A 17,054-nucleotide genomic window follows, 5' to 3' on the forward strand; every position below is an offset into this window, starting at 1 on the left:
GTATTGAATTCCCAGGGTAAAGTGGACTAGTCTTAAAAACGTTAGAGGATTTCTATTACAAATATGACCACAACACTTTGGAGTTGATGAAATAAATACAGGGTAAAAGACTATCATTTGGTTTATTTTGATTCATGTTACATAGTAAACTTAATATGAACCATGTGTTAGAGATAAGACAATAATAGAAGATTTTAAGCGAAGTAGTAAAACATCTTTTTTTAATCATTAGAGAGCAGCCTTACCTGGGGTGGAACTGAGTTGTTTCACTATCTAATGGTACAAGGCTATTTACAGAGAGAACTGAGGATAAATGAATTAATTAATTAATAACAATAAATTAATAAATAAACTGATTTAAATGCTGAGTTAATCTAGTTAAGCATTGATAGACAAAGATATGGGTTACTCATTTTTGAAATTCACTTAGGCATCTCTATATTTGGGGGCAAATTTTTAAAGAAGTGTAAGAATTGGACCAAAGTTTTGGCACTCATCAAAAGGGTATTCTGTCCAACAGCACAGTAATGCCTATTTCCTGAGGGTGACACTGATGTATTCTCATGAATTATTTAGTCCATTCAGTTATGTTCTATTTCAATAGGAATAGGAATAGATTTGTCCTCACTTTTTATGACTCAAGGGATTTCTCTGAAAACCCAAAGTCTTAAAAAGACATTTTATTCCAATCTATTCTTTATTATTCACAGTTGTTCCTCACCCACCTCCTCACCCAGTAGAGACTTTCTGAGGTCAGAGAATAGCTTAAAGCAAACCTACTTTTAACCAAATAGTTACCATAGCACTACCTATGTCTGGATAAGAGGTATGGGTGGTGAATGGACTTGATATGCATGCATAGGCCAAGACACATAGTTTCCACCTAGCATCTGAGCACTGGACATTATCTCCATTCTTCTCCCACTGTTCAGGAATATGAAGGTATCATTCCTCTCTTTCTCTTCCCCAAATGTCACACAGCCTTCTCTTCCAGATCTCTCACCCCAGTTACTGTTTACAATCATTAATTAAGAATTAATATTCATCAGTTTAACCCCAACCATGCCTCTGGGACAAAATTAGCTTAGATTGTTCCAGGCAATAGCCAAATTTAACCTTTAGCTACAATAACATATTAGAAACTTTAAAGAATGTACAGTGGAGTAGGAGTTTTGTGAATATAGAAATTTCTAAAGCAGGAAAATATATTTCTCATCCCATTATATTAATTTTTGTTTATGAGTATATTCTTACAAAAAGCCTGTTTGGACAAGAGCTAGAATAATTCTGTATTTGTTGAATTAGCTTTCGCTTCAATTTATGACATTTTTTTTTTGGAGGGAGGAAGGCAGGGCAATTGGGGTTAAGTGACTTGCCCAAGGTCACACAGCTAGTAAGTATATCAAGTGTCTGAGGCCAGATTTGAACTCAGGTCCTCCTGATTACAGGGCCTATCTCTACTCACTTTGCCACCTAGCTGCCCCTTCGATTCAATTTGTATACCATATTTTCTTGCTATGGATAGAATAGGTTTAAATGACTTTAGAGGTCATCTCATCCAACCCCCTCATTTTACAGATAGAGAAACTAAATTCTACAGAGATGAAATGACTGGTCCAAAGTCACACAATTCATCACTAACAGAGTCAGAGTTAGGACTTGGCTCCTCTGGCTCCTAATCTAGCACCCTTTCCACTAAGAAACTTTAGGTAGAAGAAAAACAAGAGATGGGTGCCAGAGTCTTGTGATACATTAACATTTGGGAGGAAGGAATTCTTATGGTGGTACAAAAGAAGCGATGAGGGTTAGAACGGGAAAGACCACTCCAACATGTTGTAACACATCCTTTAGTGTGGCATACCTTCTCTCTAGGACCAGGGGAGCTTGAAGCCCAATGATGACTTAAATTCATTGAGTTTGAAACTCTGTGTTCTGGAAGTGAAGAGGTAGGTCTGGGTGGAGCCACCTGTGTGTGAGGAAGAAACAAGTGATTCTGGAAGAACCCTAACTACCCATTGCCTTGCCCTAATGGGAGGTCTTCTAGCACAAAGCACACTTCCCCCACCCCACAATGCCCAACCTTTCTTTACAAGAAAAATAACAGCTACCCCTCATTCCTCTTCTTGCTTGAAACACCACCCTTCTGCCCCGCTCATCCACTCTCACAGGACTTATGACCTCAAACAGAGGTACCCAGTGCCGGTGGAGTTACCCAGATGACGGCATCTCCCTGGTAGCTGGAGTGTGGCCACACTATGAGGACGGGGCACATAGCCACAAAATTAGCTCAATGGGGGGACAGAGCTCAGCAGCTACGGTCTCCCTCTTAGAACGTTAGAGCTGAAAGAGATCTTAGAGGTCACCAAATTCAACCTGGTCATTTATAAGATGAGGAAACTAAGGCCTATGGTTAGGTAGGGGCTCCTTGGCTTGATTCTGTGTGCTGGTTCCTTTTCAAGAAATCTCCACTTGTCTAAAGCCCGCATAATATCTTTTAGCTGAACTGTCCTTGTTGAGTGGGTATTACAAATATTATTAATACTCTTCAGGCTGAATCCTATATAAAGACAGACTCCCCTTTATCCACTTAAGACTGAGCAAGTATTGAAAATTAATAACCTTCTTAGCCCTGCTGATGGATGGCAATTCAACACTATGGAGCATATTTTTGTTGTTGTTAGAATAGAGTCTCTCTTCCAGCTCTAAAAATAAAAATCAGATTCACTCTGAATAAGCTCCTTAATTAAAAAAAACCCTTGAATTTTTCATGCGGTCTCGTTCCTTCGACACCTACCTAAGCTCTGTGTCTGTATTTTGTGAATACTTGGTGCTGCATATTTCTACTCCTATAAGTTCTTTATTCATTTCTTCAAACAGTTAAGTTCAAAAGGAATCTTTATCTTTTTATACCCAAACAGTGGCTCCCGATGATCCCAGCAGAAAAATAGATGGCGATACCATTCTTTTTTCTGATGTTCAAGAAAGCTCCAGTGCTGTTTATCAATGCAATGCTTCAAATGAATATGGATACTTGCTGGCAAATGCATTTGTGAATGTTTTGGGTAAGGTGTTTCCTCATAGTTCATGGGTGGGAAGGGAATAAACATTCGTATAGCATCTAGTATGTGACAGGCTCTGTTAATCTCTTTACAAATATTATTTCATTTGATTCTCATAACGGTCCGGGGGGGGGGGTATGTGCTGTTATTACACCCATTTTATGGCTGAGGAAACTGAGGTAAGCAGAGGTTAAGTGACTTGCCTAGGGTCAATTCAATCCAGCAAACATTTATTAAGTGCCTACTCTGTGCTAGGCATTGTAGTAAGGCAGGGAAACAATTAACAAAAATAGAGTCCTTGCCTTCAAGGAACTTACAATCTAAAAAGGCAGCTAACATACAAAAGGAGGCAGAAAAGTAAGGGGGGAGTGGTAGTAGCTGCTTGTTCTGTGGAGTTGAAACCAAGCATAGCAATAGATGCAAAATGGAGTAAGCTGAGAGTCCCATTTCTGCCCCGTCTAAAAGAAGGCATTGGAAGGAGTTTGGCATTCCATCCTTCAATCAGACAGGAGAAGAGGCTTGAGTTAGCAGCCTGGTAGTGAGTTTAGAAGTAATGACTTTATCCTGGGAGGAGTATCTTGTTCCATGGAGATGAAACCAAGCAGTGCAGAAGATACAAAGTGGAGCATGTATCTGAGGCCAGGTTTGAACTCAGTTCTTCCTAACTCCAGGCCCAGCCCTCTATCATCTATATCACCTACCTGCCTGAGTAACTGTCTATTGAATTCATAATTGTTGTTCTTTCTCTCTTACTCATATCTCTGAGGTCTCATTTTTTAAAATAAGTTAACCCAGCATTTAAAAAAAATTTTTTTTAAAGTCCTCTTAGTAGTTAATAGATAGGTTAACTCTTTGTTCTATGGAAAAATAAAATAAAATAAGCTTGAGTAGTAATTTTAAAATCCAGATTTTACCATAATTTTTGCCTTCATGGTTGGCAAATTTTAGAATTATTCTGTTTTTCCAGTTCTTCATCTATAAGATGGGAATGATATCCTTGACCTTTACTTAATTCATGAATATATTCAAAAATATATACTCCTTATTTGTGGTAAAATGCTTAGACAACAATGGAAGAAATGTGCTTATATAGGTATTTAGTGAGATCTAGATTTCATCTATTTCTGTAACTGATGTTCCAGGAAAGCAATTAACTTAATTTTAATATTGAAATTACCCAAGTAGCATTTTTTACTTATTTTCTATAGAAATTGTTTCATAATACTAGAAGATTTTTTTTCTTTAATTACCTGAGATCTTTGTTTCCCTTTTCAAAACATAAACAAAAATCAGGAAGTTTTGCCCATATTTGAGATACTTTGGAATAGGAGTTCTTAACCTGAAGTCCATGAACTATTTTATTTAAATATAAACTTTGATAATTGAATTTCAATATAGTGTATGTATATATATGTATATGTATATATGTGTATATATATGCATATATGTGTGTGTATGTAGACAGAGGGCACAGGGTGAGCTGAATATGAAGGGTTATACCTAAAAAATAAAATTAAGTTTTGAGAAGAATGTACTGGGAGAAAGAGAAAGGGAGAGGTAGAATATAGTAAATCATCTGACATAAAAGAGGCAAGAAAGAGCTTTTACAGTAGAGGGGAAGAGGGGGAGGTGAGAGGGAATAAGTGAACCTTACTCTCATCTGATTTGGCTTAAGGAGGCAATAATATACACACTCAATTAGGTATGGAAATCATCTTACTCTACAGGAAAGCAGGGGGGAAGGGGATAAGAAAGAGGAGACAATAGAAGGTATGACAGATTGGGGGAGGGACAATCAGAAGCAAACACTTTTGTGGAGGGACAGGTCAAAGGAGAGAATAGAATAAATGGAGGGTGGGGCAGGATAGAGGGTAATATAGTTATTCTTTCACAACATGACTGTTATGGAAGTGTTTTATATGACTACACATGTATAACCTATATCAAATTGCTTACTCTTTCAATGAAGGTGGGTGGGGAGGGAGGAGGGGAAAAATGTGGAACTCAAGGCTTTAAAAATGAATGTTAAAAATTATTTTTACATGCAATTGGGAAATAAGATATGCAGGCAATGGGGGGTAGAAATCTATCTTTCCCTATAGGAAAATAGAATGGAAGGAGGTACAATAAGGGGGCGGGGGCAGTGAATAGAAGGGAGGGCAGATTGGAAGAAGGGGTAATCAAAATGCATGCTGTCCTGGGCTGGGGGAAGGGGAGAGATGGGGAGAAAATTTGGAATTCAGAATCTTGTGGAAGTGAATGTTGAAAACTGAAAATAAATTTATATATGGATTTAAACATAATTGGTTTCTTTTATAATACTATATACTCTGTGTGTTTAAGAGCGGTCCATTGACTTCATCAAAATCTCCAAAAGGCTCCATGACCATTTAGAAATGCTTTAGAAAAAGAGAATTAAACATTTAACTCAGGAAAAATAGTTAAGCCGTGAAAGTCTTGGTGAAAGTATTGGAAACCAGCACGTTTTGTCTCCTTAATGTCCTTTGTGCTAATTTTTCAATAAAAACAGAATATATATAGAACTCTGCTCTTTTCCAAGCTAACCTGCCAACCTGGAGCAGAGCCAGTACTAAGATAACAGTATTTAACGTGAAGCTGTACAAGAAAATAAAAACAGATTACTAGAGATGACTGCATTTTTGAGTCTTAAATATGTCTCTTTATTTTTTCCTGTTTTTAGCTGAACCACCACGGATACTTACTGAAGCTAATTTGCACTATCAGGTCATTACAGACAGGCCTGCTATGTTAGATTGTGCTTTCTTTGGTTCTCCCATTCCTACCATCGAATGGTAAGGAAAAGTACCAGTTTTTAAAAAGTTAAGACATAGTTTCCTTTATTTTTCTTTTTTCCTCTTTTTATTAGTTTTTAATGAAAAAAGAACATTTTACTAACATATAAAACAATCTTCAACACAAAATGAAAAGAATGTGACATAGAGAGAGAATGATAACTTGTAAAAATAACCATATTAATGATATTAATGCGACAGGTATGTTTTTGGGTGCAAAGCTTCTCAAAATGGGGTGTTCTTAATCTTTCAAAAGCTTTCATAGATTGTATTCCTTCACCTATAAATAAGTTGTGCTGTTATTCAAAAACTAAAGGGGATAAATTAATGCTGAATTTTATCCCAATACTATGTATAGGATAAGAAAACAGGCCAACTATGTAGTCAAAACAAAAAATGACCAGAGGGACAGTTCTCAGGTTCCATTGGTTTCTTCACAGTGACAAGAAAATGAGAGGAAACCCCACAGCACACTGGGTAGACCCCTTGGGGTACACTTCTTAGAATACCTGGATAAGCCTCAGAGAATAGGCAGATTATCCTGAAATGTGTTGTGACCTTTTCTCCTGAAAGGAGAAGGTGGGGGAGAAGTCATCATATAGATGGCTCAGGGAACAGAGCACTGGGAACTGAAGTCAGGAAGACCTGAATTCAGACTCAGCCTCAGACACTTGCTAGCCGTGTGACTCTGGGCAAGTCACTTAACTTCTGTTTGCCTTAATCCGGTGGACGAGTAAATGGCAAACCACTCCAGTATCTTTGCCAAGAAAACCCCAATGGACAGTATTGCTGCGCTGTGTTCTACAGAGTCACGGAGAGCCAGACGTGACTGAGCAGCTGGGCAATTAGGACAACAATAACAAGCATCGTTTAGAGCTGGAAAAGACATTGGGAATCATTTATATCAGTAGAGGCACGCTTAAATAAAAGTAGATCCCTGTGGGTTGCGCAGTGACTTAGAAAAAAACAAAAATTAACGGTAATCATAATAATGATGATGATAGCTAACATTTGAGTAGCACTTACTACGTGCCAGGCACTGTCCCCAGTGCTTTACAATTATCTCATTCAATCCTCACAACAACCCTGGGAGGTAGGTACTAATAGATCCCCATTTTACAGATGAGGAAACTGAGGCAAACAGAGGTTAAGTGACTTGCCCACAGTCACACAGCTAGTCATAATAATAAGAGCTAACATTTATATAGCACTTACTATATGCTAAAGGCACATATATAGGCACACAGCTAGTAAGGGCTGAGGTCACGTTTGAGCTCTTTTGAACTAGCTGCCCATTAACATTATCCTTATTCTATTGTATTTTATTTATTTTGTTAAACATTTCCTGATTATATTTTAATCTAGTCTGGGGTACAAGCAGTAGCTGGCCCTGGGTTTTTCATTTCTGAATTAGATCAACCCCCTCATTTTACACTTGAGGAAATCAAGACCAGCAAAGAAGGGTGTCTCGTCCAAGGACAGCCAGGTAGTAAATAGCAAAACTGAGATTCAAACCCGGGTCTGCTGATTCCAAATTCATTGCTTGTCCCACTGTACCACACTGCCCACAGATGCCGAACAGTGGAACAAGATGCCTTATGACATAGTGAGCCCCCATCGGTGATGCTAAAGAAGTAATACAATAACATGGAATGGGAAGATGGATTAGATTAAACTCTAAAATTCTTTTCGCCTCTAAGATTCTGTAGCTGTGATCTTTCACTCCCCCATATGCTTCTTGCTCCCTCCCTCCACTGTTTACATTTACAGCTTCATATACTCATAATCAAGACTATTTTCCCCTGAATATTTTGGCCTAACCAAAGTCAGACAGGAGAGTGAGAGCAATTGTTCCAGAAAGGGAAGGAACAGAATAACCAGATTGGGAGATACAAAGTCTACCACATAATAGAAATTAGAAATAGTGGGCTCCCCAATGAATATGATTATGACACTTCTGTCACAACTATGGTCACCCTTTCCGGTTCTCCTTTCCAGTTATTTATATAGTCTCTCCAGGCAGCCACAACCCTAGGATCTGAAAGAGTACAGCATACCACTTCCTGTCATTGATAATGCCTCATATGAGTCCCCATCCATGCCCTCCCATGAAACCTTTCTATCTGTCTTGTAGCTGAAATCTCTTAGTTACCTTGTCCCTAGCAGGGGAAGTTATGTGTTAAGCTAGAGTTCACATTTTCTTTTAGAAACTGAGAGGAATGACCCTTCGGGGAGAGCAGGTTTCATTTTGCCAACTTTATAGCCATTTAAAAATTATTGCTAAAATGCCTGTGGTATTTTTTTAAATGTACCTCATTGCACATACAATCAAGATATCTAATGTGCTCACCTTTTTTTCAGAGCTTATTTAATTTTACCTGTGGTATACACAGACTTTTGTGCATAAAGAAGCAAGAATGTTCATAGACATCATAATTGTGCCCAATGCCACATTTGACACTTAAATGCAGATGTTTCCCTTGACCTTTACAAATAGAGCTTTATATGTCTGAGTTCAGATGAATGGTAAATATTGTCTCTTCATATTCATTTTGCTACATAGGTTTAAGGGAACAAAAGGAAGTGTTCTCCAGGAGAACACATACGTGTTTCATGACAATGGAACTTTGGAAATTCCCGTGGCCCAGAAGGACAGTGAAGGCACATATACATGTGTAGTAAGGAACAAGTTAGGGATGGCAAAAAACGATGTTCATCTAGAAATCAAAGGTAAGCCAGATGGCCTCAGTTTTTAAACGGCGTCATTGAACAAGTTTTCTACTTTTTCAAGTAGATAAAAATAACTTTCTAAATTTCAGATCCCACCAGAATCATTAAACAGCCTGAATACAAAGTTGTGCAAAGAGGCGGCAAAGTTTCCTTTGAATGCAAAGTGAAACATGATCCAACTTTACTAGCTACTCTCACATGGCTGAAGGATAATGGTGAGCTGCCCAATGATGGAAGGTATTTGCAAAAGATTTTTTCTCTCATGATTTTCCAGTTCACTTTCTGTTCTCTTTTGTCCCATGCACTTAAAATTACCTATTGGCCCCTGACTTTTGTGTAGTTACTACACAGCAGTTTATTTTTGTGTTCCCAAAAACTGATAGTCCAAGAATATATAAATAATTATTTTATTATGTTATATATTATTACATTATATGTATTATATCTCTCTTCTGGAACATCTTAAAGTCTTGGAAGAGACACTGAAACAGGATGGTCAGTTTGTCCATTTCTTTATGTCTGTGGGTCCTCTGATGCAGGGGTAGAATCTTTAAGTTTTGGATAGTGATCTACTTTTTTCTATGCTCTCACCAGGAGCATAGAACTCTACATAAATGTTTTCATGATTATTATAGTCAGGGAATGTCATACTTGTGATTGCCAGAGGACTTCCAAATCCTCATCAGAAATGTCAAAGGACAGAAGGCTTCTTATTTGAGGCAGAGATGGATACCTGGGTAGAGTGCAGGACCTGGAGTCAGGAAGACTTGAGTTTAAACCCATCCTCAGACGCTTCCAAGCAAGTCACCATATGCCTCAGTTTGCTTATCTGCAAAATGGGATTAATAAGAGCACCTACCTCCTAGAGTTGTTGTGTGGATAAAATGAGATAATATTTGCAAAGCAATTTGGAAACATTAAAGAACTACATAAATGCTAGCTTTCACAATCATTAATGGCACACAGGGAAGGCAATAAGCCAGAGTCCATTGTCGCATGTTATACAATATATATAAATGTTAAATGAGTTATTATTTACTATTTTGGTTGTGTTTCCATTAAATCCAGTGGAGCAGCCAAGCAAGAATTTTTTTGATCTTTATATTTAAAAGGGCTTGGAGGCAGGTTTGATGTCCTTAACAAGTTAGGGGTAAAGAGAAAAGCTCTGCTTTGGGGCAGTTATTCTTTTCCATGTCATGAATTCTAGTAAGTTTATTGAAACCTGTTTTTCATTTTGTGTGAGTACCATTGCCCCCTTCTGGATGGAATGTTGTCTCCCTTTTTGACAACTGCAGAAAATGTAAACCTGTGTTCCTTGAAAGACACCTGATGACACCTACGCTTGTTCTTAGTCGAAAGGCAGAGACGCCTACTAATAAGCTCCCAGTAGAATTTTGAGCCCTGAGTGCCCTGCCTGGCTCCTTATGTGTCCCAGTCTCCTTTTTTCCCTCTCCCTCAGTTTTTTTGTGCAAGGATCTGGTCAGTGATAGAAGAAAAAAATAAATAAATGATTTAAATGTTTCAAAAAGACAACCCTAGTGAGGTCTGATAAGATTTAACTTCAAAATGGTGTAAGTACACATATGTATGTGTCATTGTTTTCAAACCAAACAGAAATTCTAAGAAAATATTTAGTACACTTGGCTCAGACTCTTGGGATAACTAGTTGTTGCCTCTGATATAAACCTATATTTCTGTCCCTCTTGTTGATAAACCAGGTTTTCTTTTCTTTTCTCACTTTTTTTCCCATGGGAGAGTATGCACCTCTTGACTTGTCACCCCAGACAGGTGTAGTAAATAACAAATTCCTAGTCAACAAGCATTTAATAAGCAGCCACTATGTGGTAGGCACTGTATTAGGCACTAGACATAAACTTACAAAGGTGAAGCATATAGCCATGTTTATATATCTGTTTTGCAAGTTTTGATTTTTATTTATCAGGGTTTCTTAAATTGATCCATGCTCTGGAACTGCATAATCAAGATCATGAGCATAGAGCTATCTTTGCAAAAAAATAAAGTTAATGCAAAAATGATTGCTTTAAAAACTACGCTGTTACAATAAAGTGGAAACATCATTTTTCTCTATTGATAATGGCAAGGTATTTCTGCAGAGCTACGAAGGTACCTGTAAATAATAATGAAATATGTATAGTGAATGAGCTTTGGGATTATTCTGAATCTGTTCCATTTGCAGGTTCACTGTTGATAATGACCATCTGGTTATAATGAACATAAGTGATGAAGATGATGCCACCTACACTTGTGTAGCAAATACATCTCTGGACATTGTTTCTGCGAGTGCTATGCTTAGAGTCGTCGGTAAGAAGACAGTCAAACATTAAACAAATATAGGACAGCCTACACATAAAGTTTCTGAGCAAAGAATGGAAAAACTGAATCTTTGCCTCAGTTTTATTTTAGGAATAGCATAATAATCCAACTAAGAGCTAATTGTCTTATTTTCGCTGAAACTGTCTGTAATACAAATAAACTCTTAGCAACTAGTAGTGTACACATAGTGAGTAATCATTTTAGTAATAGTTTAGTGAGCAAATTGGAAGATGGTGGAGTGATTTGTAGACAAAATCAATTTTTTTCTAAATTGCAGCTGTGTGATTATTAGTCCCATGTTTTCATAGGTAAACTTCATTTTATAATTTCTAGAGCATGCAGTCTCTGCTTGTAAAATCTTATATCTTTCTATTACTAACTTTGAAAAAAATTCTTTTATATTAATGTCCTTCTGGCTCCTTCTCCAACTCCAGCTCCTGTTTACGGTAAACTAATTCAAATCTTTTTTTCTATCTTCTCTTCAACATACTTCATATCTCCAAATCAATATTTTTTTCCCATTACATGCCATTTATTGATTATTTATCTTTAAGGAAAAATATGTCAAATTTTTATTTTGTTAGCCATTTACTACCATAAATAGTTTCTTCATTTTAACATTGGAGTTTCTTTTACTCAGCATGCCATTATTCATTTCTAAAAATTTTACGGGTGATTTTACAATCAATTCATTTGATAATGTATGCAATTTGACAAGAACATTATAAAATGATACATTATCTTGAAAGGTTATCGTTTATATTTGCAGAGTGAAAAAACTATTTAAAATGTGTAACTCCATAAATTATTTTTCACTTCAGTTCCTTGAAGGTTATATCTGGTTTCTATTTCTGGAAAATTGTACCCCTCCCCCCACTACAAAAAGAGCATCAAAAGAGATTCATTGCCATTTTTCTTGCATTTCTGGTACCGAGTTAGCTTGATTTATGTTCATGTGATATAAATCACTAAACAATGACAAATAATAATGCATTTGTGACATGTGATTTTTCTGATACCTGGAAATGAAATCAGAAATGACTTTCTAGATTATTCTCCATGTATCAATGCTGCTTTTTTATTTAGCACTTGAATAGCAAATCTAATTTTGTACATAATTATCCCTTTGATTTTAATTTCAGTCATATGTAATATGGCAGTGGGGCTTTAATTTGCTGGCATCTTTTGTTTCTGCTTCTGCCTAAATAAACAAAAATAAATAAAGATATCTTTGGGGGCTTTTTTATAAACCCCAGGGTCAAAGTCATTCCACTAGGTGGGTGTTCGCAATGGCACACTAATTCTATGGAACACTGAAGGATCATTTTCTATGTTATTGCCTAGGAGTTGAGGGATTCTGGTAGAGGGGATATTTTGTAATATAATGATTATAATAAAATGTATTTTGATATCATACAAGGGTAACTGTATCTCCCCAAGTCCCTAACCTACTGCTGTTACTAGGCAATGACTTTAAGCATCTGGCTTAAATGTGCATGCTGAGGTTGGTAAATTCCATTGTACTTGTCAGACTTCATTTCTAGAAGTTGCTCTTCTCCATTTTTTCTTCGGTAGAAATGAAGTTTTGATTTCTTATGTAAACATCCATTCGTGTTTATGAGAAGATTCATAAACTGAAAATGTTGGTGATCCGTGAATTTCAATTTCCATTTTTAAAGTTATAAATGATTTATCTTCACTTGAGAAACAAACAAGTGGAACTCAGCAATATTAATTCAGTGAAAGTTTTCATCTGTGCCTTGTGTTCCAAGAAACCTCGGTTATTTCCATTTCATTTCAGTAGCATGTCATCTTCAGACTGAATTGTGATGTGTCTGTAAGATTTCCTTCCATCCTATTCCTCTCTGAATAGTAGCGTGGATAACTGGTGGGTCCCCTTTACTAAGACTATTGATCATAATGGATGCGTTTGACCTGCAGATCGTCCAAATCCACCCTTTGATTTGGAATTGACAAGTCTTCTCGAAAGAAGTGTCCAGCTGTCATGGATACCAGGAGAGGAAAACAACAGCCCTATTACAGGTATGTTCACCCATTTGCTTTATAGCAATTATTCCAACAGTGAATTTTTTTCCAACATCTGAAGCACTTTGGATTCTGCAACTTAATTTCCCATCAGGGACCTCTGCAGTCTCTTATTTGACTGAACCACCAAACTGATTTACCAGACCTTTTTTTAACAGTGGAGTACTTTCAATTATAGGGTGTTTTATGCATTTTCAAAGGATTGTTATATCTCATCTCATTGGAACCTCTTGGCAACTCTCTAAGGTAGGTAAAACAGATATTCTTGGGATAAGGAAATGTCCTTGGAGCAAGGACCACTACTTTTTTTCTTTTTCTTTTTAATCACAAGAAGGTCCTACATAATAGGAACTTAATAAAGGTTTGTTGAATTGAACTGAAGCCAAGTAGATAAAGTGATGCTGCTAGGCCAATCAGTAAAGTAACTATGGTGTGCCAGGTACTGTACTAGGTACTAGGGATACAAAAACGAAAAGTCCCTCCCCTCGTAGCTCACAGTCTGGCTAGGACAATATGCACATATATTTGTTGCTGTTGAGTCATTTCAATCATGTCTGTCTCTTCATGACCTTATTTTGGTTTTTCTCGGCAAAGATACTGGGGTGGTTTACCATTTCATCCTCTAGCACGTTTTACAGATGAGGAACTGAGGCAAATAAGCTTAAGTGACTTGCCCAGAGTGGTACATTTAGTAAAATATTCTGAGGCCAGATTTGAACTTGAGAAAATGCCTCTCTGACTCTAGGCCCACTGTTCTATGCATATGCCATCTAACTGCCCTGTGTACATATGTAGATATATAGAACATAGAAAAAACTTTATGGGATAGGGAGGCAGAGAGTGAAAGCACTAGTAGCAGCAGGGAATCAGGACAAGCCACTTGCAGAAAGTGGAACTAGAGATGATCCCTAAAGGAAACTAGAAATTCTGAGAGACAGAGGTGTGGAGGGAGCATATTCCAGGCACAGGAGATAGTCATTGCAAAAGCACATGGTGCCTTTTATGAGGAACATCTAGAAGGACTTTTTGGCTAGGTAATGCAGTTAGTGGGAGATTTGAGCTCTTTCTAATGGGCCATACCACAGTGGAATATAATTAATTTAGCTTTATGAATTAACCTGAGCAAAGATAATTAATTTGATTAGGGCAAAGCCTTAAAGAAATTTTACTATTGCCAAGCGAAGACATTTAGAGAGAATTTGAAGGCATTCCCCAGAGCACAAATATTAAGAACAGCACCCTTGATACTTTCCTGTCTCCTCTAGGAATGGATCCTTCCAGCCATCTTCTCCCTCACTCTAATTTTCAACCTCTCTTTCTCCAGTGACTTCTTAAAAACTGCCTTTAAATACACCCAGATTTCCCCCATCCTTTAAAAAAAAACAACTACATTTAAACTATGGTCCTTTAAACTGCTCCCTTTTACAGCCAAACCCTTAAGAAAGCTGTCTACGTTCCAAAGTCCCAAGTAATTTTACTATTATTTGGTAGTTTTCGTTTTCTTCTTTGAATTGTCAATATCCTTCATCAACTAGCTGCGTTATACATTACTGCTAATTAAATACATCAGCTAGATTTAATCATTTGTTTAGAATCATTTGGCAGTTTTTCACATTCAAAAGCTATCATTGGATGATAAAGCTCTGCTTGCCTTACAATTTTGGAGATGTCATTATACTTTACTATCATGAAATAGCCTTTTATTGACAAAAATAATATCTTTGAGAAGAAATCTTTCATCAACATAATAATTAATGTACTATGAATTCTTAGGCCTCGGTTTCCTGATTAACAATAGCCCATGGAAACCAACTGCTAAAGTGTCATTATATTTAAAAGGATTTTTGAGGATGCAATTTGAGGATGCAAATTATTGCATTTCGTTGACATATATGGATGCTGCAGGGTAACGTATTTATAAGGTATATGCCAAAATGCAGTAATATTTATTTTTCTACATGCTGTTTTACACCAGTCCATCATCATTTGAACTACTTTAATGAATTTTACTAGAATGCAATTCAGTAGCTAATTTAATAGCATAAAGATAGCAATGGAATACTAAAGCATGTTAGTTGGTGTCTTTTAAATGTTAGTGAAAGAAGCATCAAGGAATTAGTCAAATATTTAAATACACTATATATAACATTTCAATACAGAAAGGACCTGAACATCATCATTGAGGACTCTGATACAGTTTATAGCCCTTCAGCGCCTTAATCAGATGGTCTTCGCAAGTTACTGTGGCCAAAACATTTTGTTACCCGGTGGCCCAACTTCTGGTGATGAGTTTTTCTGGACTTTAGGCTAGTGCTCAGATGCCTGGCATGAAGTCTAGTGCTTTGTCCATGAAGCTAGGCACTCTTCAAAGTTATAGTTATGTAGAATAGAATAATTGGTTCCAGTCCACCGGAAATATGCAATGCAAATTCAAATAACGTGGCCATTTGCTAATCAGGACCTGACTCTATCTGAAAGTTTTGCAGCTTGGTAGACTACCAGAGCTGGCATTCTCCAGGCAAAGCCTTTAAGAGCATCTCAAAAAGCCATTAGAGGAGAACTTTTATGGAAAGATATACACGTGTGTCAAACAAAACAAACACATAGACTACGGGAGTGTTGCTTGTCATCCTAGTGGCTGTTCAGAGTTCTCTCCAGGTGAGAGAATCTCCTTGCTATCTGTACAACAAAAGGAAATGTGGCCAAGTGCATAAAGACCAACCTTGGAGTCAAGGGGACCTGGGTTCATGTCCTACCTTTGACACTGCCCGAGGGACCCTGGAGCAAGTCACTTAACCTCTCAATGTGCCAGGGAACTCTCTAAGTCTTTAAATTATAGCAGGTTGCCAGTCTTTGTTGGTTGGTAGAGGAAGTTTGTACACTAGGAATTCCCCATATTGGTGAAATCACAGATCCAGAACAACCCCCCTCCAAAAAAAAAAAACCAAAGAAAATACCTTACACAAATTGTAGGATGTACTCTGAGTAGCTTATTCATTCCTGTCTTTATATCATAGTAACAATAAAATAAGATGGCTTTAACATATGGCAGATAGATAATGAAGAGGTGCAGAGATCACCGTGCTTAAGAGGCCTGGCTTCTGGTATCAGCCCTGCTGTCAGTTGGTGACCTAGGGCAAATCAAGCCATTTCACATCTTGGAGTCTCCATTTCTTCATGAATAAAATGAGGAAGGTTGCTTCCAGCTCTGAAGCCAATCATTCTATAATCCTATAGATTCGATATGCCTTAAGTGTATAATGTGTGCAGACAACTGCACTAGGTACTGAGGGAGATACATCATTTAAATAAGACAAAGACCCTGTCCTTGTAAAAATTGCAGTCTAGTACAGGTGGCCTCCAGGTCGCAGGTTCCCCACCCCTGGCTCTAGTAAATTGTCTGAGGAGTCTTTCAGATCTGAAATTTTTTAATTCTATGATTAGGATTTTTAAAAGTACAACAGATGGGGCAGCTAGGTGGTGCAGTGAGTAGAGTACCAGCCCTGGAGTCAGAAGGACCTGAGTTCAAATCTGGCCTCAGACACTTGACACATGTACTAGCTGTGTGACCTTAGGCAAGTCACTTAACCCCAACTGCCCTGCCAAAAAGCAAAAAAAAAAAAAGTACAACAGAGGAGTATAATGGGAATTTTTAGTTTTGGCTTAATCTTTATAGTCAAGTTATCAGGTGATTTGGCAGGGGAAATAAACCAGTTGATGAAAATAATGGCTAGAGAGAGAAAAATAAGCACCTAACAGGGGAGGAGGAGGGGGGCGGCTGCACATTTCTCTCTCTCTTCCTCTTTCTTCCTCCCTCCTCTGTCTGTCCCCTCTTCTTCCTCTATCCTCTTTCTTCCCTTCCCCCCCCCATTCAAAGCTACGTAGATTTGTCCTGCAGGTTGCCCCCTACCCAAATGTGAGATAACTCTTGTCTAGGAGAACAAGCCAAAACCATTATTTCAAGATGCTAAACTATCATTCAAAAGGTACTTGCCCTTTGGAATCTTTAACAATGACCCCAGAGGGTGCGGTGGGGCAGTGTTAAGGCAGAGTATTTATTACTTATTTTTCC

The 17,054-nt window shown here is 37.5% G+C and overlaps 1 protein-coding gene across 24 annotated transcripts in view; it reads left to right on the plus strand.

The window, feature by feature from the left end:
- Positions 1–17,054, plus strand: part of NRCAM (neuronal cell adhesion molecule) — a 321,453-nt gene that overhangs the window by 264,212 nt on the left and 40,187 nt on the right. For 19 of the 24 annotated variants that reach the window (XM_036760086.1, XM_036760073.1, XM_036760075.1 and 16 more), the window contains 7 exons: positions 2,919–3,062; positions 5,761–5,872; positions 8,436–8,602; positions 8,692–8,839; positions 10,800–10,924; positions 11,371–11,382; positions 12,878–12,979. In XM_036760086.1, the coding sequence (XP_036615981.1) occupies positions 2,919–3,062; positions 5,761–5,872; positions 8,436–8,602; positions 8,692–8,839; positions 10,800–10,924; positions 11,371–11,382; positions 12,878–12,979 (810 nt within the window). The remainder of the gene's footprint in view (positions 1–2,918; positions 3,063–5,760; positions 5,873–8,435; positions 8,603–8,691; positions 8,840–10,799; positions 10,925–11,370; positions 11,383–12,877; positions 12,980–17,054) is intronic. The other 5 variants (XM_036760076.1, XM_036760085.1, XM_036760094.1 and 2 more) reach the window with 1 other exon arrangement.

Source organism: Trichosurus vulpecula, chromosome 5, assembly GCF_011100635.1.
Source record: "Trichosurus vulpecula isolate mTriVul1 chromosome 5, mTriVul1.pri, whole genome shotgun sequence".
NCBI classification, from domain to species: domain Eukaryota; kingdom Metazoa; phylum Chordata; class Mammalia; order Diprotodontia; family Phalangeridae; genus Trichosurus; species Trichosurus vulpecula.